Source organism: Callospermophilus lateralis, chromosome 4 (genome assembly GCF_048772815.1).
Source record: "Callospermophilus lateralis isolate mCalLat2 chromosome 4, mCalLat2.hap1, whole genome shotgun sequence".
Lineage (NCBI taxonomy): Eukaryota > Metazoa > Chordata > Mammalia > Rodentia > Sciuridae > Callospermophilus > Callospermophilus lateralis.
Genome location: NC_135308.1, coordinates 9,353,419 through 9,376,293, shown reverse-complemented (window position 1 = coordinate 9,376,293; position 22,875 = coordinate 9,353,419). Strand labels below are relative to the sequence as shown.

The 22,875-nt window shown below is 51.1% G+C and overlaps 1 protein-coding gene across 1 annotated transcript in view; it reads left to right on the top strand.

The window, feature by feature from the left end:
• Nucleotides 1–21,029, top strand: part of Scara3 (scavenger receptor class A member 3) — a 34,635-nt gene extending 13,606 nt beyond the window's left edge. The window contains exons 2-6 of the mRNA XM_076852276.1: nucleotides 3,627–3,725; nucleotides 4,919–5,038; nucleotides 7,456–7,554; nucleotides 8,792–9,835; nucleotides 19,219–21,029. Coding sequence (XP_076708391.1) covers nucleotides 3,627–3,725; nucleotides 4,919–5,038; nucleotides 7,456–7,554; nucleotides 8,792–9,835; nucleotides 19,219–19,670 — 1,814 coding nt within the window. The 3' untranslated portion in view covers nucleotides 19,671–21,029. The remainder of the gene's footprint in view (nucleotides 1–3,626; nucleotides 3,726–4,918; nucleotides 5,039–7,455; nucleotides 7,555–8,791; nucleotides 9,836–19,218) is intronic.
• Nucleotides 21,030–22,875: the final 1,846 nt, after the last annotated feature.

The following is a 22,875-nucleotide window of genomic DNA, read 5'->3' as shown; positions in this document are numbered from 1 at the left end:
TCCAGATGGCCATCGAGAAACCTGGCATCTCCAGAGTCTCCAGGCAGAGTCCAAAGTCTCACTAATAATTGTGTGGTATGTGTGTGTGTGCGTGCGTGCATGCACACGCATGCAAACATACTGGGGACGGAACCCAGGGCATCACATGCTAAGCACACACTTCTATCACTAAGCTACATACCCCCAGCCGTTTGCTAATAATTTTGAAATGTACAAGATAAGATATGGAGAGCCTTTGAATTAAACTCATACTTTTTATGATAAAGTTCATTGGGAGGGTCTAGCGGATCTGTACATATTCATATGCTGTGTGGGTAAAAATAAAATTTATATACCCTGATGTTAATTAAGCAGAACATCAAGATGTCCTTATGATGTAATCCAGTAAATTTACTTTTAGGAAATTGTCTTAAGAAGATTGTGTGTTCATAACATTTTATGTATCAGGATTTTTCACTGTGATACACACTGTAGTCTTCTTAACGAATACACATATAGGCACACACATATACATACTTAATTATTTCCAAAGCAACTGAACATGACCTAAATATATTATACTCATTTATCTCTAAGAATGGAATATAATCAGAGAAGAGTTAAGAATTTCATTAATTTAAACTCCATCTGATCCGCTGTTAATATTCCTGTTTAGTCAGTTTGCTGATATCCTCTATAGATGTCCTTTGCTCCCAACACAGGATCCAGTCTGTTCTGTGACCAAGTATTGCATTTTGCTATCATGACTCTTTCACCTTTAACTGTCTTCAAGGACTGATTGTTCAGATTGGCTGACTTTTGTTTTTAATAGGATGATCCTCATTTTGTGTTTTTCTCCTGTTTCCTTATGCATCTTGGTGGGTAAAATATGTAAGTGATGGAGGATGCCTCTCACAATGCCTACCTGTCCCTCCTAGGTGATATTACTGTTGATCACCTAGTCAAGGTGCTTCCTGATTTCTCCAGTATATAAGTAATGAGTTCCCCACTTCCTTGCAACAAATAAGGTCCCAGTGTGGAGACACACATATCCTGCTCCTCAGCAAAATGGTTCCTCGGGACAGCACTCACCGCTGGTTCTTGCCTGATCCAGTGTCTACGATGATTGCAAATGCTGATTTCCCAACTCCAGAACCACTGTAGGAAGGAGCCTTCCCTTCTCCTTGCTGTTTATATATCCATCATTGTGAGTTCACAAATTCCGACTTTTTTAATGACATGTAATCTTATCATTACACCTAATTATTTTAGTACACAAATTATCCCATTTTGGGTCAGTGGGAACATCTTCAAGCTGATTTTTGTATTTCTTGTGACCTTCCATCTTTTCTTTTCCTCCCTTCCTTCCATTTGTAAGCACTTTTTAGAATAACAAAATGGTCTGTGTTCATCTTACCCCCACCCCTACTCTGGACCAGCCATTTCTCCAAGGAGCCCTGGCTCTTTTTAGTGGGAAGTGGTCCTGGAGATCAAGACCTGGCCCACAAAGGATGCCCATTGCTGTTGTAGCACCTGCTTCCTAGACCTTTCCACAGGCAAAGCTGTACCTATACACATGCCTGCAAATGTAGATACATATGAGCACGTAATTATGAAGATTTTAGAAATTTGAAGTTCATATTGATAGCTTCCATTCAGTCAGTTCTTGAGGGGTTCTTTCTTGCCTCTCCCACTCCATATTCAAGTGTCCCTTTACCCAAGCAAGAGCCCTGGGTCCAAGCTACACCAGCACATTGACTCACTCACTCAACCCCATTTTAAACTAAATAATTTCAGAATTGTTCCAGCCATGCTACAACAAGAAGCAAACCTGCATAAGAAGGTCAAGGTTTGCATTTTCCCACTCATACCAACCCCATCCCAAGGTGACCCATGTGGACTATGTCATAAGTTACTTAAGGATGGTTCTTCCTTCTTTCTTTGTCCTCCTGCAAATACAATGAGGCTCATTTGTTTCAATTTTCCAGTTTTAATATATATATATATATTCCTTTATACCTTCCCTTTTTTCACTTAGTATCCCCTGGAAATTATTCCACACCAGTTAGTAGCGATTTCCCTATTTGTTTTTACCGCCACACAGAGCTCGCTTCTGTGAATACACACCACAGCTCATTAACCAGTCTCCTTCGATTGTACATAGACAGTTCCTGTGTTAGGAATTACAAATGAATAACCGTGCAATGAATAACAGTCGAGTGCATTCCACAATGTCAGAGGTGTATGTTCTGGATAAATTCATAGACGTGCGATTGCTGAGCTGGAGAGTAAAAGCATATGTCAGATCCCCTCCATAAATTGTGGACCGTTTTGTGTCCCCACCCCAACTTCCTACCGCCCGGCCAGCAGAGTACATTGTCAGGCGTCTGCATTTTTGCCAGTCTGATGGGTGAGAAACGTCCTCACAGTGTGGTTTTAAATTACATTCATCTTATTAGTAAAGTGGAACATCTTTTCATTTGTTCAAGGGTCATCTTACGCATTTTTCATAAATCGTGCCGGTCTGTGACCCATTTTTCTATAGGATGTTTGGTCCTTCATTTCCTTAATTGTTTATGCTCCTTGTGAATCTGGCATATCCGCCCTTGTCTGTGATACATGTTGGGAACTTGACTTTTGATCCTGCCCATGGTGTTTGGTTTTTGTTTTCGTTTTGTTTTGTTTGCCGTGCAAAGGTGGCTTGGTTTTATTGTCATGTGTGCCTCTGGATTTGGAGGCAGTTTTTAAATCCCCTTTCTAGACTTTTCTGGAACAATCTAGATTTCATCCCCAGCTTTCCTCCCTGCTTCCCAGAACAAAATCCCCAGTCAGCTTGGAGGAGGCCCTTGCTCATTTTGCAACATCCCCTCAGGGATTTGGCTTATTCTGCCTTATTTTAGGCATCTTCATTCCTGTTGTTCATTAAAAAAAAAAAAAAAAACAGATGGATCTTATGGGGTCTGGGGGGTCTGGGAAACAAGCGCAGCCTTCTGAATGAGGGAACACATCATTTAGGTCTTATTTAAGGACTGCACACTCCAAGGGAGGAAGCACCGAACTGGCCTCCAGACAGGGGTCTTCTTCCCCTGATCCCTTGGCACCCCCTGGTCGTGGATGAGACATGTGAGGCAGGGGGTGGTGCCCGTCCTGTATCCTCCCACCTCCTGCCTCCTCCTCTCCTTGGCTTGCCAAGCTGGGATGAATGCCTTCGTGGTGGAGACCACATTCAGCCTTGTCCTGGAGAAGAGGAATTCTGTTTCCCTCACCACAGGTCAGGGCACGAGAGGACACTGAGCCCCATCAACCAACCAGCTCTTATTTCTTCTTCCTCCACCCCAGGGGTCTAAGCAAGATGCAGATAGAATAAGTCATGGAGCTGGCCCAGGGGTCTTTCCCAGCCCACGGGAGATAGGGAGAACTCTCATCCAGAGGGGTGGGACACCGGCTCCCCAGCTGCCTAAGTCTTAACTCTGTGCCCCTTTTCTGGGTTTAACTGAGGACACCTGGAGTTCAGGTGGAGTGGGCTGGCTCAGACCCAGGCGTACAGTGGGCAAGGGCTGCAGGGACAGGTGCTGAGTGGGCTGTTGGAGAGGTACGGACATGGCTCAGGGTGCAGCCTAGGTCTGATGGCACTGGTTCCACCGCAGTGAGGTCGGCTGGTGGCGACGGGGATGCGTTGTGTGTTACCGAAGAGGAACTGGCTGGTGAAGACGAGGATATGCCGACCTTCCCGTGCACCCAAGAGGGTAAGAGCTCTGAGGGCTGCCCCTCCTCCTCTCTGGGCTGAGAGTCCCCTGCGCATCTCCAGGATGGTGAGTGGTTTGTCTCACTATATGGCTTCAAAATCCTGGCTCTCGTTACCTTACCACTTACTGGAGAGTGGAGGGCAGAGCTGCGTGGCCCTGGACTGAGCAATATGGACGAAGCCAGCATTTGACACAAGTGCCATCTGTCTCCTATGCTCCTGAGCCCTGTCACGGGCCTCACACTCTCTCCAAGTTGGGGGACTCTGTGCCCTGATTGTCCCCTCCATTGTCTCCCATGCTATTTGCGTTGATGTTTGGAGTAGGGCCCTTGGTGGCTTTCGGTGTGGATTAGAGCTCTCGTTCTCCACCTTGGCTGCATGCTGTGATCAGCCATCAATGCCTGACACTGCTTCTCATAAGCGCAGGTTTCTTTTAGTCTGGAGTGTGCACCAGGTGGCACCAGGATTTTCAGTCATTTCTGGAACTCATCCTGCGCAGACAAAGTGGAGTTCACCTTGGGAGTTCCAGTCAGGGCCATCCCCGCCTCCAGTTGGGCACTGGGCACCTGCCAGGGTTCCCAGGAAGATCTGGCTCCCTCCTTCCTCCACACCAGCAACCTCACTGGTGGACTGTCAGTATTTGTTTGGTTTCCAGAGGAACTGCTGGTTACCTGCCCAGTTTGGGGACTGATGACCAGTGTTCTTATCTGCCAGGGGCTCAGGGGTTTCCCAGGGGGAGGGGCTTTTAGTTTTAAAATGGAAATAGACTCTGCAAGGAGATACCATGACAGGAGAGTTTGGGTGCTAAAACCTAGAAGGTCCAGGGCAGAAGGGGACCAGTTGGTCACCCAGGAGTGCAACAAGACTGCTGATACTGCGGACTCCCACCAGAGCCACTCAAGAGGGTAGAGGTGTTTCCCCATCCCAGAGCTGAATGAAGACACCATAGAGAGAGAGAGTGTCCATGGTGATGGAGGGTGTCCTCTGAAGACCCTGACTCTGTCTCCTCTATTCCAGAAAGTTCTAGGACCTGGAGAAATATGGTGAAGCCAGTAGAGAATGAGAGTGGGGACTCCCCTTGAGGGCCTCGTTTGACAGGGGATGAGACAGGCCAGAGCAGGAATGTGGAACTGACCCTTCCATTCCAGCCTCGGCCCCTGGCCTAAGCCACTGTCCTCCTTCTGTCCCCCTCAGGTCGGCCAGGACCCCGCTGCAGCCGCTGCCAGAAGAACCTGTCTTTGCACACGTCGGTGCGCATTCTGTACCTCTTCCTGGCTCTGCTCCTGGTGGCCGTGGCTGTGCTGGCCTCTCTGGGTGAGTCTCCCAGGAGACTGGGCGGGAATTCAGCACCACACTCTCTCCCCTGAAGACAAGCCCCTGACACCTGTAGCCCAGGCCCCAGAGTCAGCATCTTTCTGACTAGGAAATCTTACTGTCTGCTCCACCTGGAGACTGGCCCCTAATTTCTGGTCTGTATGGCCTGGAGCAAGGCCCTCCCCTGCTCAGGACCCCTCCTTCCCCAGGGTGAATGAGATGGCAGGATGCCATCAGTGGTCTCCAGGTCAGCTCCTTGTGAGAATGACCTGGGAGCTTTAGGAATTACTGTTGCCTAGGCCCCACCCTGGGAATCGGAACCAACCCAGTACCATTCAACTCTCCAGATGGCTCTGCTGTATACATAGGGTTGAGGTCACTGGATCAGGGACTTTTAAGTCCCTTCCCTGGTCTATGTGAGGGTTTCTCAAAGGAGGCTGGACGCCAGCCTCCTGCCTCAAGATCACCCCCAGCATTCACTAAAATGCCAATGCCGGGTCTTACAGCAGGCCTAGTACACCAGAGCCCTGCAGCTGAGGGCTTCTCATGCGTACTATAGTCCACGACTCGGTGGCTGGCCCAGGGGACGGTGTGTGGCCAGGTTCAGGTAACCACTGCCTTCTGGATGCTCATCACAATTTAAGGTAAATGGATCGAGAGAAATTCGGTGGGGTCTCACTACAACGCCTTTCCCCTCTTCACTTCAGACTTTGAAGTAAACAGGCTCCGGGAGGTTGGTTTCAATTTCCTAGACATCAGGGACAAGGCTGGGAGTGGGGAGGGGGAGGGGCGGCAGCAAGGGTGTCCTCACTCTGGGTGCCCGCGCTGAGAGCAAGGACCTCCCTGGGAGGGGCACCGGGTCCCATCCCTGACTGGGGACATTCAGTGACCAAGGTTCTTGACTTGAAGACAACGAGTCAAAAAGTGAGGAAAACAGTGAACACGTTGATATATAAATGACAAAGTGTGAATTGTGCAAAGAGGGGGATAAATTACATGGAGTGAGCCCTTGGCTGCTGGCTTGGCAATAGACTTCATGAAACACCAGGACAGGAATCGAAGTCCCTCAATCTCTAAACCATCGATCCTCCAGCTATACAGGGGTTCTCGACTGAGGGAGGCTCAAATGGAATAATAGCTGCTGAAAACTGAAAAACACAAGCCTGCATAGCAGAAATGATCACTCCTAGGCTCTCTCACATGCCACTGTCACTGAGTAAATGTCTTGACCTCTCTGAGATATGCAATGTTAAGTCGAGTCCCGGGATACCAAATAATTAGAAATCACAGAATTTGGGAACTGGTGAGAGTCTTAGGAGTCAACTGGCTCTACATGTTTTATTTTCTAGATGATTAAATTGAGCTCTGGAGAGGTTAATTGACTTGTCCAAAATCACCCAACAAATTTTATACCCATCTGGGTCTAGCAGCTGTTTTATCTGGCTCTTAAGGCAGTGCTAATGTCACTCCCCCACACTGGATTTCGGAGCATCTGTGGGAAGCACCCTGTCTACCTCCAATCCAACCTGCACCCCCATGTCACTGCCAGGCCCCTCCAGGGCCCTGCTGGAGAACGACTGGCATCCTAATGCTGCTGAGATACCCTGACCCGGCCAGCTTCATGCCTTCAGGAGGGTTCCAGGCGGCCCTGGGGTGTAGAGTGGTAGAGTTTTTATGGAGGACAATTTGGCAACTTCTACCAAGGACTTTAAAATGTTAATGTCCTTTGACCCTGTGATTCTATTTCTATCACTTTATGCTGAGAGAAATCATATGCACACAGGATGCTTCTAGGATCAAGCTTTACTCATATTCACAGATCCAATTTCATTTATAAGCTCAGAAGACAAGGTACCTTAAGTGTACCCAGCAACAGGAGATATTTGTCACTGCTATTCCGTTTACATAGAGGACCACGCGGACTCTAAAAGGAATGATTCTGAAGTGACTTACGCCTTGATGGAAAAATGCCCATGACATGTTACCAATAAGGGGCAAATAAGAGAAAATAGATGGAATATTCAGAACATCCCAATTTTGTTTGTTTTCTAAAACAGTATTTATCTTTGTAGATGTATGATGCATGTTGATGTAAACACAGCTACAAGAAATACACAGAGATATTGCTGCAGCAATTTCTGAGTGGCAGGATTAAGAATAACTTTTTTTGGAAATTTCCCTATTCTATCATATATATGAACAAGTCCTATTTCTAAAACCTGGGGTGGGGGCATGAAATATTTTTTTCAAGGAATGTGTTTCAAAATTTAATCTTAAGCACCTTCCCTTACTGGGAAGCCTCCTAGGAGAAGGGTGGATGGGGTTGCTTGCAGAGGGCTGATAAAAATACCTCCTCAACCAATGAGCACCGTTTCTCTGATCCAAGACTCTTCCCCATTTCTCATGTTTCCCTATAGTTTTTAGGAAAGTGGATTCTCTCTCAGAAGACATCTCCCTGGTCCAGTCCATTTATGACAAGAAGCTTGTGTCAATGCAGGAAAACCTTCAAGGACTGGGTGAGCGTGTAGTGCACAGCTGTGCTGATCACGTTGGACCAGGTTTCATGGGTGGCAGGTCCCTCCCTCTGTGCCATGGGCTTGGTTCGGTGCAGGCTTTGCCAGCCTTCTGGGCACAAGACCAGGACAGCCACGGCTCCTCTCCCCTCCGAAGAAAGCTGCTTCCCGGCTTTGCCTAGGACTATAGAGGGGTGTTCTGCATGGGCAGATCTAGCCAGGGTCTAAGGTACAGAAGGAAGCCAAGTGTAGTCCACTCCCAAAATATCCTCACTCGGGGCCATGATTGTTGTGTGTGTGGTGCTGGGAAGTGAACCCAGGATCTCACATACACTGGCAAGTACTGTGCCACTGAAAGACATCCCCAGCTCCCCAAAATGATTTTTAAGACCTTCCAAAGCCCCCTTACCTGTCAGCCCCTCCTCATCCCTGACTTAAGCCACAGCACAATTCCTGGTGCTCTTTATCCCCAGCTTTAGCGCCAGGAACATCCTGAGAGAAGGAAAGCAAAGGAGTCATGATGGAATGTTTTAAAGGTGGTATGCAGCCAGGCGCGGTGGTGCGCAGGTGTAATCCCAGCGACTTGGGAGGCTGAGGCAAGGGGATCACAAGTTCAAGGCTAGCCTTGGCAACTTAGTGAGACCCTGTCTCAAAATAAAAAAATAAAAAGGGCTGGGAGTGTGTAGCTCAGTGGTAGAACATCCCTGGGTCCAACCCTAGTACTGCCAACATAAATAAATAAAAATACAAGTGGCATGCTCTGATGCAGATGGAAAGTCCTGGTCTGCCACTAACTGGCTGAGTGCTATCTGGCAAGCCACCTTTCTGTGCCCCATTCCTCATGAGTCACAAGGCGATCCCCGCTCTATCTTCCCACAAGCATATTGTGAGAGGGTCAAATAACGGATGAAAAAAAAAAACTGAAGAAATTTTTAAATAAAGTACTAAAAGGAGGTTCTTGGCCACCTCAGAGAAGGCACTAAGATCTATTCTTGAGAATGTGGTGGTGGGGTGGAGAAAATGTCCTGAATCTTTCATTTCAGATCCTATAATCGATTAAGGGTATTTGGTAAAAAATGAAATCCCATCGAGATGGCAAGGCTTTCTAGAAGGATTTCATAGCAAACTTAGGAAAGGAAGCCCCTTTGAGAGTCATTATTCTCTGAAATGTTTAGTTTAAAGAAGCACCATGGTCCCACGGTTCTTCAGCAACTCAAAATGTTGTCCCTTTCTCCTGAAGACCCGAAAGCTGTGAACAACTGCTCTTTCTGCCACGAGGCTGGGCAGCTGGGGCAAGAGATCAGGAGACTTCAGGAAGAGCTGGAGGGCCTTCAGAAGATGCTTCTGGCCCAGGAGGTCCAGCTGGACCAGACCTCGCAAGCCCATGAACTGCTCTCCACCACCAGCAACCAAATCTCCCAGGAGATGGGCGGTTGCTCCTTCTCTGTCCACCAAGTCAACCAGTCTCTGGGGCTCTTCCTGTCACAGGTGAGGGGCTGGCAGGCCACCACCACTGGCCTGGACCTCTCTCTGAAGGACCTCACCCAGGAGTGCTATGATGTCAAGGCTGCTGTGCACCAGATGAACTTCACCGTGGGGCAGAACTCTGAATGGATCCACGGGATCCAGCGCAAGACAGACGAGGAGACCCTCACCCTCCGGAAGATTGTCACTGACTGGCAGAACTACACCCGGCTCTTTGGCAGCCTGCGCACCACCTCTGCCAAGACCGGAGAAGTGGTCAAGAACATTCAGGCCACCCTGGGGGCCTCCTCGCAGCGCATCAGCCAGAATTCCGAGAGCATGCATGACCTGGTGCTGCAGGTCATGGGCTTGCGGCTGCAGCTGGACAACATCTCATCCTTCCTGGACGACCATGAGGAGAACATGCATGACCTCCAGTACCACACTCGCTATGCCCAGAACCGCACGGTGGAGAGGTTCGAGTCGCTGGAGGGACGTATGACATCCCACGAGATTGAAATAGGCACCATCTTCACCAACATCAATGCCACCGACAACCACGTGCACAGCATGCTCAAGTACCTCGACGACGTGCGGCTCTCTTGCACACTGGGCTTCCACACGCACGCCGAGGAGCTCTACTACCTGAACAAGTCTGTCTCCCTCATGATGGGCACCACGGACCTGCTCCGGGAGCGCTTCAGCCTGCTCAGCGCCCGGCTGGACTTCAACGTCCGCAACCTCTCCATGATCGTGGAGGAGATGAAGGCTGTGGACACGCAGCACGGAGCAATCCTTCGCAATGTCACCATCCTGAGAGGTAAGAGGCAGGTCAGGCAGGGCTGCTGCCATGCTCTCAAGGGCCTTTCTGATCTGGCACCTAGTTTTAGGCTAAAATCCTGGCAGGCTGGCACAATCCTGTAGCACATGCCTAAGGCAGCCGGCAGCTTAGGAACTATCCTTGCAAAACTCTTTTGTAAAGTTTTGGTGGCTTCTAACTTTGCTTATCATACAAACTTGGGGTTTTATATATGTATTTGTTTAATTGGGCCCATTAGAGACATAGGCAGGCCTTGGCTTTCAGAAACTGTCTGCTTCCGTCTTTTTCCTTTCCCACTCTCTCATTAATGCCCTCATCTGCCCGTCCAGCTACTGCCCCCCAGAGGCTCCTCACTCTGAGGTGCCCTTCTCGTCCTATACCCCACATACACTTGAGTTCTCCAGAGAAACAGAACCGATAGCATGTAGTTGGTTCATGTGATTTTGGAGGCTGACAAGTGCATAATCTGCAGAGCTGATGTCCCAGTTGGAAAGCTGTAAGGCAGAAAATTCTCTTACCGAAGGGAGAGTAAGTTTTTAGTTCTACTCAGGCCTTCAACTGCTTGGATGAGGCTCACCCATATTAGGGAAAGCGATCTGTCTCGCTCAGTCTCTCAATTCACATGTCAATCTTATCTAAAACTACTCACACAGAAATACCCAAATTGATGTTTGACCAAATATCCAGGCTTCCTACATTTCAGTAAGTTTGACACTTAAAATTAACCATGACAAGTCTGTCCCTTGAGCCAGATGCCAGGGCACATGCTTGTAATCCCAGCTACTTGGGAGGCTGAGGCAGGAGGATCCCAAGTTCAAGGCCAGATTGGGCAATTTAGCAAGACCCTGTCTCAAAATTTAAAAAAAAATAAAAAGGACCAGAGATGTAGGTCAGTGGTAAAATACCCCTGGGTTCAATCACCAGCACCCACACAAAAAAAATTTTAAAAAGGTTATTGCTTGTCAATTTGGCAGCCCTACACATTTCCTGAGATCAGCACACTTCATAGCCAAATAAAGATAATAATAGCAAGGTCACACTCCTGTGTACCGTGATACAAGTATCCTGTGTGCAACCCAAAACACCCTGACCCTTTCCCCAGAAGAAGAGTGATTTTTACTTTTCTCTTCACATCCCATAACTCAAATACTATGATGTGAAGTTAACAACATTTAAATGCTACGATATAAAGTCAATGAAATCGGGGCTGGGGATGTGGCTCAAGCGGTAGCACGCTCGCCTGGCATGCGTGCGGCCCGGGTTCGATCCTCAGCACCACGTACAGACAAAGATGTTGTGTCCGCCAAATACTAAAAAAATAAATATTAAAAAATTCTCTCTCTCTAAAAAAAAATAAAAATAAAAAAAATAAAGTCAATGAAACAACATCTGCAGTTGAAGTCCCCACCTGGTTAAACCTATAAAAATCCACTGTTCTTCTCCAAGATCCGGCTGTCCTCTGCGCAGGGAAATGAGAGTTGAGTGGGGCCACTGTGGGCATCAGCACCCCTTCGCCTTTCCAGTCCTTCCTGGTGGCCTCCAGTAGTGTAGCGCTGCCTTTGGTTTACCCCTTTCCTTAGTGGAGACAGCTGTAAAGGCCTTCACTTGGTTTTTCCCACCACAAGAGCCCTCGCTCCCTGGTCAGGGAGCCAACCTGGGGGTTCTGCCAACTCTGGGTGTGTCCATGCCAACTACACACCCTGAAGCTGGATGTGGTAGGAAATCACAGGATGGGTCTAGGGTCCTCTGACCCCACTGTGAGTTAGACACGAGACAACAGGAGACGCCCCCTTCATTCCACCAATCTAGATTGAAGACCACCCAACCTCCAGCAGCCTTTACTGTGACTCAGGGGCCACAGTGATGTTTTGGGTTGTCTGGAATCAGCATCAGCTCAGAGCCCGGGTCCCGTAGTCCCGCCCAGTGTGTGTAAGTCTAAAATAACAGAGCCACTTGGACCGCCCAGTCTCCTAGCCTTTGTATCCTTCCTCCACAGTATCCAGGGCAGGTCTGGCACTTCTAACCCATTTACTAGGGGTCGCCTTTTGGTCCATGCTTCAGTGCCACAGTCTGGCTGCAGCAAAATAGCCAGGGGGTGACGAGCAACTTGTGTACATGGATACAGCAGGAGTAGGAGCCGTTTGTTGTAGGACAGGAGGGGTATATATACATTCCACACAGCTTATCTTAATTAACATAAACTAGATACAGCAGTCAACCAATCAGGAATCTCCACACTTAATGGCTTGATGGTGCCACCTCATAAACCACTCCCTCTGGCAAAATGCCAGGTGCCATCTTGACTTGTTTACAGACCTTAACACTTCAGACAGGTCCAGCTCACCAGCAAACCTGTTAGAGTTCTTTCTAACTCCTTGGGTGTCCTCAGGCAAGGAATGGACCCAGGACTCAGATCCAAGGCTGCCCAGATCCTTGAGTGGCCTTCCACTCAAAGTCACACATTCCTAAAGCAGGCCAGGGAACAAGACGTGCTTCTCAGCACAGATGGCCTCCTGTGGTTCCTTCAGTCGACTCTGGTCCTCTTTCCACCAAACCCCAGCAGAACTGACTCCTCCCAGGCACCATACCCTCAGCCTGCCCTTAGATTCATATTGAAAAGACTCCTAAACTGAGTTCCCTACACCAGGAACCTGGAAGACTCCTTGATTTGGGAAATTTCAGCAGATCTTGGTTCTAGAGAACAGGATAAGCAGGCACTGCTTATCTAAATGGTTCTAAATGTCTTGGTCTAGTCATCCAGGGAGCTCCAAGAGGGAGGCAAAGGACCTCAGGATCCCAGACAACTCTCCTCTCCACAAAATTCAGGCTTAGCACCAACCTTTCTGACCCTCTGGTTCTCTTTGGCCATTTAGTTCCAAATCTATGTTGACTTCCTTTTATACCATTGAGCATTTCTTCTGCCACTAGGGCAAAGTTTTCTTTAATTTAGACTAGTGAGGTATATATAGAGAGAGATCCTGTTTTTGCTCATTGTTATTTTTATTTTTTGCAACTAAGCCAGATACTGAGTATTTTGATGGAAACTGAAACCTTCGCACAGTACTTTGCCTAAAGTGTATATCTCTGTGGCCTCTAAGGAGCCACGTTCCAGTGAAGGCGTCAGTCGACAGTTCTTATGGACGACAAAGACCATTTGCACGCTTTGTTACATGTCAGCCTCACAATGACCCAATACAGTGCTCTCCTAGCAACTGTGGTTTCAGTTGTTCACAGTCAATTGCAGTTCAAAAGAGAGAGAGAGAGAGAGGGAGAGAAATTTCTTATTTTAAGAGAGAGAGACCACAGTGATATAGCTTTTATCACAGTATATTGGTTATAGTTGTCCTATTTTATTAGTTATTGTTGTTACTCTCTTCCTGAGCCTGGTTTATAATCTAAACTTCACCGTGGGTATATCTGAATGGGAAGAAACAGTGTATAATGATTTTTGTATCATCCCTGGCTTCAGGCTTGTAGAACACACCCTCTGCAGAAAAGGGGGGACTATTGTGCAGTAGAAAGACAGATGTTGGTGTCTCTGTTCCATAGGAAGGCAGATGAGAGCGGGAGGAGGTGCTTGAGGAATGAGCCAAGGTCACCATGACCCCTCACTGTAGTTCTTAGATGCACACATCCGTTGCTTACCCAGAAAGGGAGATGCTGAGAGCTTAAGGCTGCACACACCCAAAGACATTTCTGCTCAGGTCCTGCTCAGGTGCAGAATGGAGAAGGAGACAGTACTAAGAGGACTGACAGGAGAATGGCCTTGCAGATTTACAGGGGCTTCTGTCCTGACGGTGGAAGAGTTCTCATCAGAGGGCCTCGTCTTAGCCTGAGAGCAAAGTGGGACATCTAAGCTCCATGGGACCCTCACTTCAGCCTCTGAGCAATTATTCAAATGGTGTCTATCACCCAACATACCTCCTGGTCATTAACGTCACCATATGTAAAATTTCCCACATATGAAAAAAATTTCAGGGTCACAATACACATCCCATCCCACAGGGACCTGGTCACTTATTCATTCACCCACTGGGCTCCCCTGCCAGAGCTGCACTGTTGACTCGAATGAAGGGAGAGGATGACAGTGGCCTCAGGCAACAAGGGAGGTGCTGAGTGCTGATGAAGGGGAGGAGCCTGGCTTCTAATTTGCTCTGGGTCTCTAGGCAGAATCCCTCCACCTGTCTTTGTCGTCTGTAAATGAAGGGGTAGGACCAGTGGATCTCTGGGATTCCAGCTTTAATCCCAAGCCTCCTCTGACTCACCAGAAAGCCCCTGGTGCTCCCAGGGTGTCTGTCCTCTGGAGCCTTTATCTCTTCTACTCTCCAGGGTCGTTTCTGTGTCTGTGCAGGACAGTATCGAAGCGAGGACTATCCTTTGGGAATTGAAGACGAAACCTATCACCTCTCCTTAACTGAGCCACCTGAGGCACAGCTTTGGATATTTTCAACTCCATTTCTTCCACCACAAATAGGAATATTAATTCCTGCCATGCCTATTCTCCCTGGGGTGTTTGCAAGGATCACTGGTAACAATGAACTTGAACAAGGTCTTATAAACTAAGAAAGGGTGTCCTAGTGCAAGGGGTTGATAGGAAGCAAAATTGCTTGATGGCACAGGCTCTTGGTTCTACTCAGAAACACTCAGCTGAGTGCATGGCCTCCGGAAGGTACTCAAGAAATGTTTGCTTGATAAATCAATCAATTAAAATATGAACAAAGGATAGAAGCCAGAGTGGTCAGCAGGGGCGAGGTGTAGAGGAATTACATTTGCAAACATTTTCCGTAGCCTCCACCTCCACCCCCACTGCTACACCCCGAGGGCCCAGGAATTTGCATGTTGAGACAGGAAAAGCAGAGTGGCCCCAGCTTTCTGTTGTTGGAGGCAGGAGCTGGGGCCAGATGTCAGGGAAGAGAGGCTGGGAAGCCACTGAGAGCTCTACTCAGCACCTCAGCCTGAGAGTGAACCCTTTTGTTGGACTTCTTGGCCTCTCTGCCCAGACCAGTCACTAGCCCCAGATGCCTTGGGGGAAAGCAGCCGCCAGGATGTCAGGGTGGCTTCAGCGAGCCCCTTCTCCTGTATCTCAGCCTTTGGTGACTCCAGGGCCCTCAGAAAGCTGCTTTGGCTTTTCCCTCACCATTCTGGCTGCTGTTGGTGGGAGGTTTAGTCTGTCACAAACTCGTCCGTCTAGGCAGGGGTGCCAGTCCACAACAGCTCTTCGGATCTCCTTAGGTGACCATAGCCAGGACCAGGAATCCCTGGCCCAGGCAATATTCTCACGAAACAGGAGCCTGAGCCCAGCCACCAGGGTGCTACCTCCAGAGCTGGCACTCCAGCCTGGCCCCCCACATCCAGGCCCGGACGCCTTCCACTGGGCCCGTCCGCACTTTTCTAGTTCCTTCTTTGCTGGGAAGCTGACTGTGAGAGGCACTAGGGGCTCCTCTTGTCCAACCCACCCATGGGTGAGCACTGTCAGTATCTTGAGAAGCTGGATACTCTGGCTGCCCCCACGTCCCCTTCCCACCCGGAGTGCAGACCACGGAGCTGACCACCCTACTCATCTCAGACATGCAGTCACTTGTGGCTGGACCCTAATGGGCCTGACAGCCTAATGACAGCCTGTGGCTTCCTGCGTAATTATGGGCCTCCCCAGGACTCCAGAGTACTCTGGTCCCCTCCGCCCGCTCACACCTCAGCCACCATTGCCGGAGTTTCCTCCTTGGCCCGAAAAGCCTCCCCTCTGCTGAGAGTGGCAGCTAACCCTCCCCGCTTCACCCTCACCCCATTTCTTACCACTGGAAGGGTCAGGGGCACTGTCCTGGAGGTGGCCTCGGTCAGCCTGCAGCCACTTTCCTGCACCCTGTGCTAACTTCAGGTTGTCAACCTTGTCCCCAGACAGACCAGGTCCCACGCTTTCTCATAACTCATGACTGTCCAGAGGGGCAGCAGGGGACCTGCCTTCTGAGTGCCATCCCACTCCATAGCGACCACTCAACACTCTTCAGAGCAAGGCTTTGGGGCCCTCTCCCTCCTCCAGGAAGCTCCCAGGCTGTTCGTCCTGGTGCTGGGAGGCTGGGAGAGGCCCAGGAGTCACTGCCACAGTGATGAGGGGCAGGGGGGAGACAGCGGGGTATAGGGGAAGGACCCTGGGCCTCAGAGCCTCCCAGGCCGGGGTGGCATCCTGGCTCCACAACAACTGGTTGGGGGTCTTGGGCAAGTTCCCACCTTGTGCACAGTGGTTTCTCACCTCTAAAGTGACAACAACAACAACCTCATGCCAGCCACACCACACACTGAGTTGACAAATGCTGACAAATATTAGCTTGCTGCACCTTTCCTTCCCGTGTCGGTAGCAAGGGCACCTGTCGGAAGTCCACGCAGATGCCCAGCCCTGACCACCTCCCTCCACTTGATCTCCTTGATATCCAGTTTCTCAAGACCCACCCCCATTGGGTTCTCAGAGATGGGGTCAGCAGTGGCAGCCATAGCTGGGCAATCCATGTGGGGGCAATGAAGTGAGTACTGTGACCGAGACTTCTGCCAAAGATCCAGCAGGAGAGCATGGGCATTTGGTTCTCCTCAAAGGCAATATGGAACTGCCCTAGAAAGAGGGCAGCCTAAGAGGGGCTGGTTGGGGGAGGAGGGGTGTGTCTCTGCCTTTTCTCCTCTGCTGCTGGTGTGGAGACCTCTAAAAGCCCTCATTCCCAGCCACTATGTCCCTTGGACCAGGAAGGAGAGGTCGCCCACCAAAGATGGTGGCATAGAAGGAATGGGTCCTAGGGAGAACATGAGGGATGTCAGCTGGTCCTGGGGGGAGGCGAAGCATCCTGGTCAAGATGAGACTGTTCAGACTGGAGGTGGGTTGTGGCCGCTTCCACCCAGAGGTCAAGGGCAGAGAGCATGGAGAACCAGGGAGCTGGGGCAGGTCCTAGAGGAACCTCAGTTCCCAGGGCAGGCCGAGGACAAGCCCAAAGAAGCCACTGTGGAGGAGCAGGGGCAGAGGCAGGGGAGAGTGCCCAGTCTGAGAGGGAAGGGTGGAGGGGGGGAGAGAGAGCTACAGCGACACATGTAGACCGCTAAGGGTGACCCTCAGTTGCACTGACTCATGTGTTAAGGTGTATGAAGGGCAACACAATTGTGCTAATTATATTATGTGTAACTTAATTGTGTGTATTAAGTGCAACTCATCTGGGAGTCTCGATTGCATTAAGTGCAATTTTCAACTGCACTCTGTTTTGGAATGGGGAGGGACTTCACCGGCTCCCACCCTAGCATAGCCTCATGGGCCTCACTGCCTCTGAATGGCTCTCTGCTTTTCCAAACCTCAGCTGGCCCAGGTGCCAGGAGGAGAGTTAAGATGAAGACAGCAGCCATGGCCAGCAAGGTCTGCCAGCTGAGGGAGGCAGCCCCTTGAGGGCATCTGCCTGTGCCCATTGCTCTGGCTGCCAGGGGCTCGCTGGGCACCAGAGGGCAGGTCCTGTCTCCTGTCCTCTCCAAGGTGAGATGGGGCCATCTACCGCCAGTTGCCCCCAACCCTCAGCCAACCAACTACTGAATCTAAGCCTCTGCTGCTGGTGTACCACAAGAGCCCGCCATGCAGGCCCACATCCTCATGGTAGGCGGTGGCAGAGAACAGATGCGAAGGTTTGTGCTGGCTCTGGTGAGGCTGGCTCTGACTGAGCTCTGATTTCCAGGGTCAGTCATAATAGAGGACAGTATTCACTGATGCTGTTCCACACAGAAGGGTGTGTGGGAAGGATGCAGAAGAGGAAACCAAAGAGGCGGAAGAGAGGGTGAGGACGCAGAGTGACAGCCCAGAGAGAGGCTGCTCCTCCAGGAAGCCTGCCCTGAAGCTCCAGCCTCTTTTCTGAGCTCTTGAGGCCACTACATCTGAATCTTTGGGCTGACACATAGAGAGAGAAGCCACAGTGCAGTGAACGCCAAAGCGAGGTTCCTTTCTGGTGGCTGCTGCTAGATTCTGGAGCCCCAAAAAGACAGTGCGGGCCATGACTCGCGCCCCTACCCTAGGCACAGAGCCTCGCATGCCGTCCAGAAAACTCAGTAATATGCTCGAAGAGGGTGGTCCCCCAGGCAGCTGTGGACCCCTGCTACACAACTGGCCCTGGCCTGGGGCCTGGGGAAGAAGGACTCACGGCCTTCCTTATGGAGCCACACCATAAGGGGCACCCGTGCCATGGGTGAGATGACCACATGTTCTTCCAGCTGAAGGTTAGCACCTCTCAGAGCTGTGCCAAACTGAGGACACACCGCAGAAAGGGACTGTCACTCTGCTCAGGCATGTTAGAATGCCCCAGGAGCACAAAGAGAATTGTCTGGCTTCATGAGGATGGCATCTGTGCAGAACAGCTTCAGCCATCACTAGACCAGGGCCCAGGGCAGACCTGCTTCTCCTGTGCTCTGTGCAAGGGTCCGTGGGTAGGGTTTATGGGGGCTGTGGATTTCAAGGCTCCATGATAACTCGGTTCCTGTAGAATCCTGTAAGTTGAAAAAATTGGGGTTTTTTAGTTATACATGACAGTAAAATGTATTTATGTTAGCATGGGATATAAATCCTCTAGCTAAACGGAATCTAGTCCAAATCTTTCATTCAAGAGAGGAGTCAACTAAAGCCCAGGGAGTGGAGTGATATCCCCATGGCTTCCTGAGTGGAAAGTGGAACTCAGGGGGCCTCTTGGGGGAAGGGATGATGAACGCTGGGAGCTGGGAGCTCTCCAAGTTGCCAAAATCCAGTTTTGTGGCAACGGGGATGTCACCTTCTGCCTGCCGCCTCCACCTCTCGCGCTCCCTGGCCTCTTTGGTTTCCTCTTCTGCATCCTTCCCACACACTCTGCGTCCTCACCCTCTCTGGGACTCTCCTGCTCCTCATGCCTTACTTTCTTGGTTTCTCCTCCCTGTGACCAGACTCCAACCCTTTTCCCAGTTGCATGAGAGGCCATGGGGTTGGGTCAGGGGGTGGGGACAGCAGGCAAAAACCACAGGAGGTGTCGAAGGCCAGACCAATCTCCAGAGCAGGACAGTCAACCCCAGACAACCTTGGCCTTTTCCCAGGACAGCCTGGTTCCTGTGGTCCCCAAATGGAGTCTGGCTCTTATGGTCCCTGTGCGGAGCCGCAGGAGGGCCTGGAAGTCACAACAAGGAGACTGGCAGTGCACCAGGCCTCGCTGGCCACCCTCACAGGTCATACACGTAAGCTGCTGTTCTTATGCCCCCCCAAACAGTGGAGCGATGGCCTGGACGCCCAGCGGTGACAGCCCGGGCTGGGCTTCTTCTGACCCGCTCTGTCACTGTGCTCCACCCTGTTTGAGGGAATTGTGAAGACAGCTTCTCATGACTGACATGTCCCCTCTTCTCTCCCATCCTAGGTGTCCCTGGCCCTCCAGGACCAAGAGGACTCAAAGGAGATGTAGGCATGAAAGGACCTCTTGGCGGCAGAGGACCAAAAGGAGACCCTGGCAGCTTGGGCCCCCCTGGACCCCAGGGCCCTCAAGGACAACCTGGGGAGCCTGGACCTACAGGGGAAAGGGGGCCAGGTGGTCCACGAGGCTTCTCTGGCCTCAAAGGCTCAAAGGGCAGCTTTGGCAGTGGAGGGCCAAGGGGACAGCCGGGCCCCAAAGGTGATGTGGGGCCCCCAGGACCAGAGGGGCCTCCAGGGTCTCCAGGGCCTTCCGGGCCTCAGGGAAAACCAGGGATTGCAGGGAAGACAGGGGCACCAGGCCAGCGGGGGGCTATGGGGCCGAAGGGTGAACCAGGGATCCAGGGTCCTCCCGGCCTACCTGGTCCCCCAGGCCCACCAGGAAGTCAGAGCCGCTACTGAGAAGGGTCCCTGGCCCAGACATCACCACAGCAGAAGGAGAAGAGAGCTCAGGGCAGCTCAAAAGCCACAGAAGATTGTGGCCCTTTGATTCTGATGTAGGGGTGTTCCCCGGAGTTGATACTGCAGCTTTGGGCTCCCCAAAGTGACCGCACCATAGGAAAGCAGCGCCTGCACACACACACACACACACACATTTCCCTGCTGGCCAGGGTGGCCGACGGGGTTTCCCTGGCTAGGCAGGAGGAGAGGGCAGACAACTCCCTCTCCTGTGACTGGGCCTGCCAGGGATGTGGCTACCTCAGGAAGAAGGTCTTGGATCTATCTCTGAATGGTGACCAGCTCCCGTCTTTCCAGTGTCTTCACACTCACGCAACCCAGTTCCCTGGGGCTCCCCCTGGTTGAAAAGACTCAGCAAATCTTCAGTGGGGCATTACAATTAAAACTCCAGAGACAAGGTGGGTTTGGTGATAGCAAGCCCCTCCCCATAGTCACAGGGACAGAGTCATCAGGATGCTGCCCTGCCTTGCACAGGGCCGTGGGACTCTGCCCTCCCTGGCATCTTAAGGCCCTGCACACAGGGCCCCTGAAAAGATCAACTTTTTGTACGTGTCTAGACAACTCCCTACTTCAGTCTTGCCTCTGCTTCCGAGGAGCAGCCCAGAGGGAATCCAAACAGTGGGTGCATCTGTAGGGAGGGAGACCAGCAGGCCCTGGAGTATTCTGCATCAATGCCACCCACTCCCTAGGAAGCCTTCAGAGCTAGAGATGGATGGCAGAGGCAGGCTTGAGGGTTCTCTCTGCAAAGCCACCCCCTGATCCACCCATGATTGGCGTGCCCTGTTCTCTCTGGGGCATAGCCGGGGTGGCGAGGGACCAGGCCACAGGAGGGCCCATCTCGAAAACAGGGTGACTCTCGCCTCTCACATCCGACTTCTGCCTCCTGCCCCCAGCTGCCCACCGACTTAGAAGCACTGGGCACTGTGACTCAGAAGGGCTGAGTCTTCTTTGAATAAGCAGCAAGGGGACTGGGTGTGGGAAGAGCCTGGACAGCTACAGGCGGCATCCTCGACGTCACCCCACGTCCTCCGTCAACTTCCTGCACACACTGGCAGAAGGCGACACTGGGAGTTGGTCAAACTCACTGTAAAGCTCCCCTCCTCCTTATGTCAGGCAGATTCAGACACCCCTGGGTGGAGCATGGAGCTGTCTCCTCCCCCACGTTGCCTCAGAGACCCGCCCTCTTCCTGTCCCAAACCTTCGTGGATGCAACTGGATTGTACCACCCGCCCCTCCCCCCACTGCCATGTAACTCTTCGTCTACATGATACTGCCACACAACATGATATTACTGACCCAGTAAAGAGCTGTTTCCACAAGGAAGGTGTCTTCTAGTTCTTTCTGCCCAACCGGGAGACATGATGTTTCAGGGCTTTTCTTCACATGGATCTTTGAAGGGTCCCACTGTGAACCTGGGTCTAAACCCCTGGCCTCTCATTCTAGAAGTGCTGGGCTTTTTTTTTTTGGGGGGGGGGAGCAGTTCCCAGTGGTTTTCAGGGGAGCCACCCCCAAAGGGCAGGAACCAAGCAGGGGTCAGTGAGCCCCGTGAGTCTTACAGCATGGCCCTGTATGTAGCTCTTCGGCTAAGATGAAACTGGAAAGTAGGACAGCCCTGGACACCTGAGGGATTCCTCATCTTTCCCTCTTTTGTCTCTAAGACAAGGAGAGAGAAGAGAAAAGGAGGAAGAGACCAGGCCAGACCTGCCGCAAGAGGCCTGGGTCCACAGGTTCTGTTGAAACAGAGATCAGCTGGGCCCCTGGAAGTCAGCTGGGCCTGCTCCAGGGAGATTTGTAAGGCATAGTAACCTCACTCACTAGCAGAACATAGTCTAGTGCCAACCAGGGCACTGGGTCACTTTTTTTTTTTTTTTTTTTTGGTGGTGGTGGGGGTGGGGGGGTGCTTAGTAGAGGAAGTGACAAAAAGGTAGAAGAACAGGGATGAGGCTGAATGGGACCACACCATACACAGGTCTCCCACCCCCTCGGCCATCTGTGTGGCATGAAGGCCCCTCCCACCAGAACCTGAGATGTGTGGCACTGAGCTAGGTGCTTTGGGGGTCCTGGATGAGTGAGGCCTGGAGCCCACCCACCTAGGGAAGAGGCACAGACAGTGAACCTGGCTCCCTACCTAGAGCAGGATGAGAACAGGCCAGGGCTGGGTGGAAGGAGTCCTGGGGCAAGTCTGGCAGTGAGACTGGGAGATCTGGGAAGGTTACATCAGGTGGTGGCACAAGAACAAGCAGAACGTGCTGGTGGATTCAGCTCACAGCCCCAAGCGAACCTCCCGGGAACTCCAGACTGTGGGTAGATGGAGAACTCTCCCAGTAGGAGCAGGAAAAGCTCGAGTGTGAGGCCAGCCCCAGTCCTAGAGTCAAACTGCCCCCAAAATCTGGATCTGCCATCAAATCCAAGGGCCAAGTTTAGGGCCAGGAAGGAGACACAAGACCCCAAGGATCAAAACAGTAGATCTGAGAACATAAGAGCAAAGACATAAGAAAGACCCATGAGACCTGGGCAGTTGCCACAAACTTGTCCCTGGCTGTGTGGCTTGATCTAAGGACACAGAGCAGAGGAAGACACTGAACATACCTATGCAGTCACAGGGGGCTCTTCAAGGTCTATCAAGGAAATAAAGAAGGGGAATTCCTGGGGTGACCACAGCAGGTGAACTCAGGACTACCGAAACTGAAGTCCTCTGAGTCCATGGTTAGCAGGAGGAAAGCTGTCAGCACTGATTGCTGTTCTCTTCACCCCAGAGGACTTGCTGGTCTCTCGTCTGTCAGTCAGTGACCACTGGTCTCTGTCCACCCGTCTCTTCCCTGTGCCCAGCAGCTTCTGTTTGCACAAGGCCCAGTAGAACAGGGCTACTATTTGCCACCAATGGACCTAGCCCTTCAACTACCAATTCCCGGTTCCTAGATGAGAAGTTCCATTACTAACTCCATGTCAGTGTCTACCCTGATGCCATGGGCTGCAGTCACAGAGGGGAAGAAGGAGGGCGTAGGGGATCCCATTTATGGTAACTCATTCTCCCTGGTTTGCAGATGGCCACCTTCTCACTGTGTCCTTACATGGCACCAGGCGAACTTCCTCTCCCAAGGTCACCCTCCTATCAGATTATGACTTCACTTAACCCTTATTACCTCCT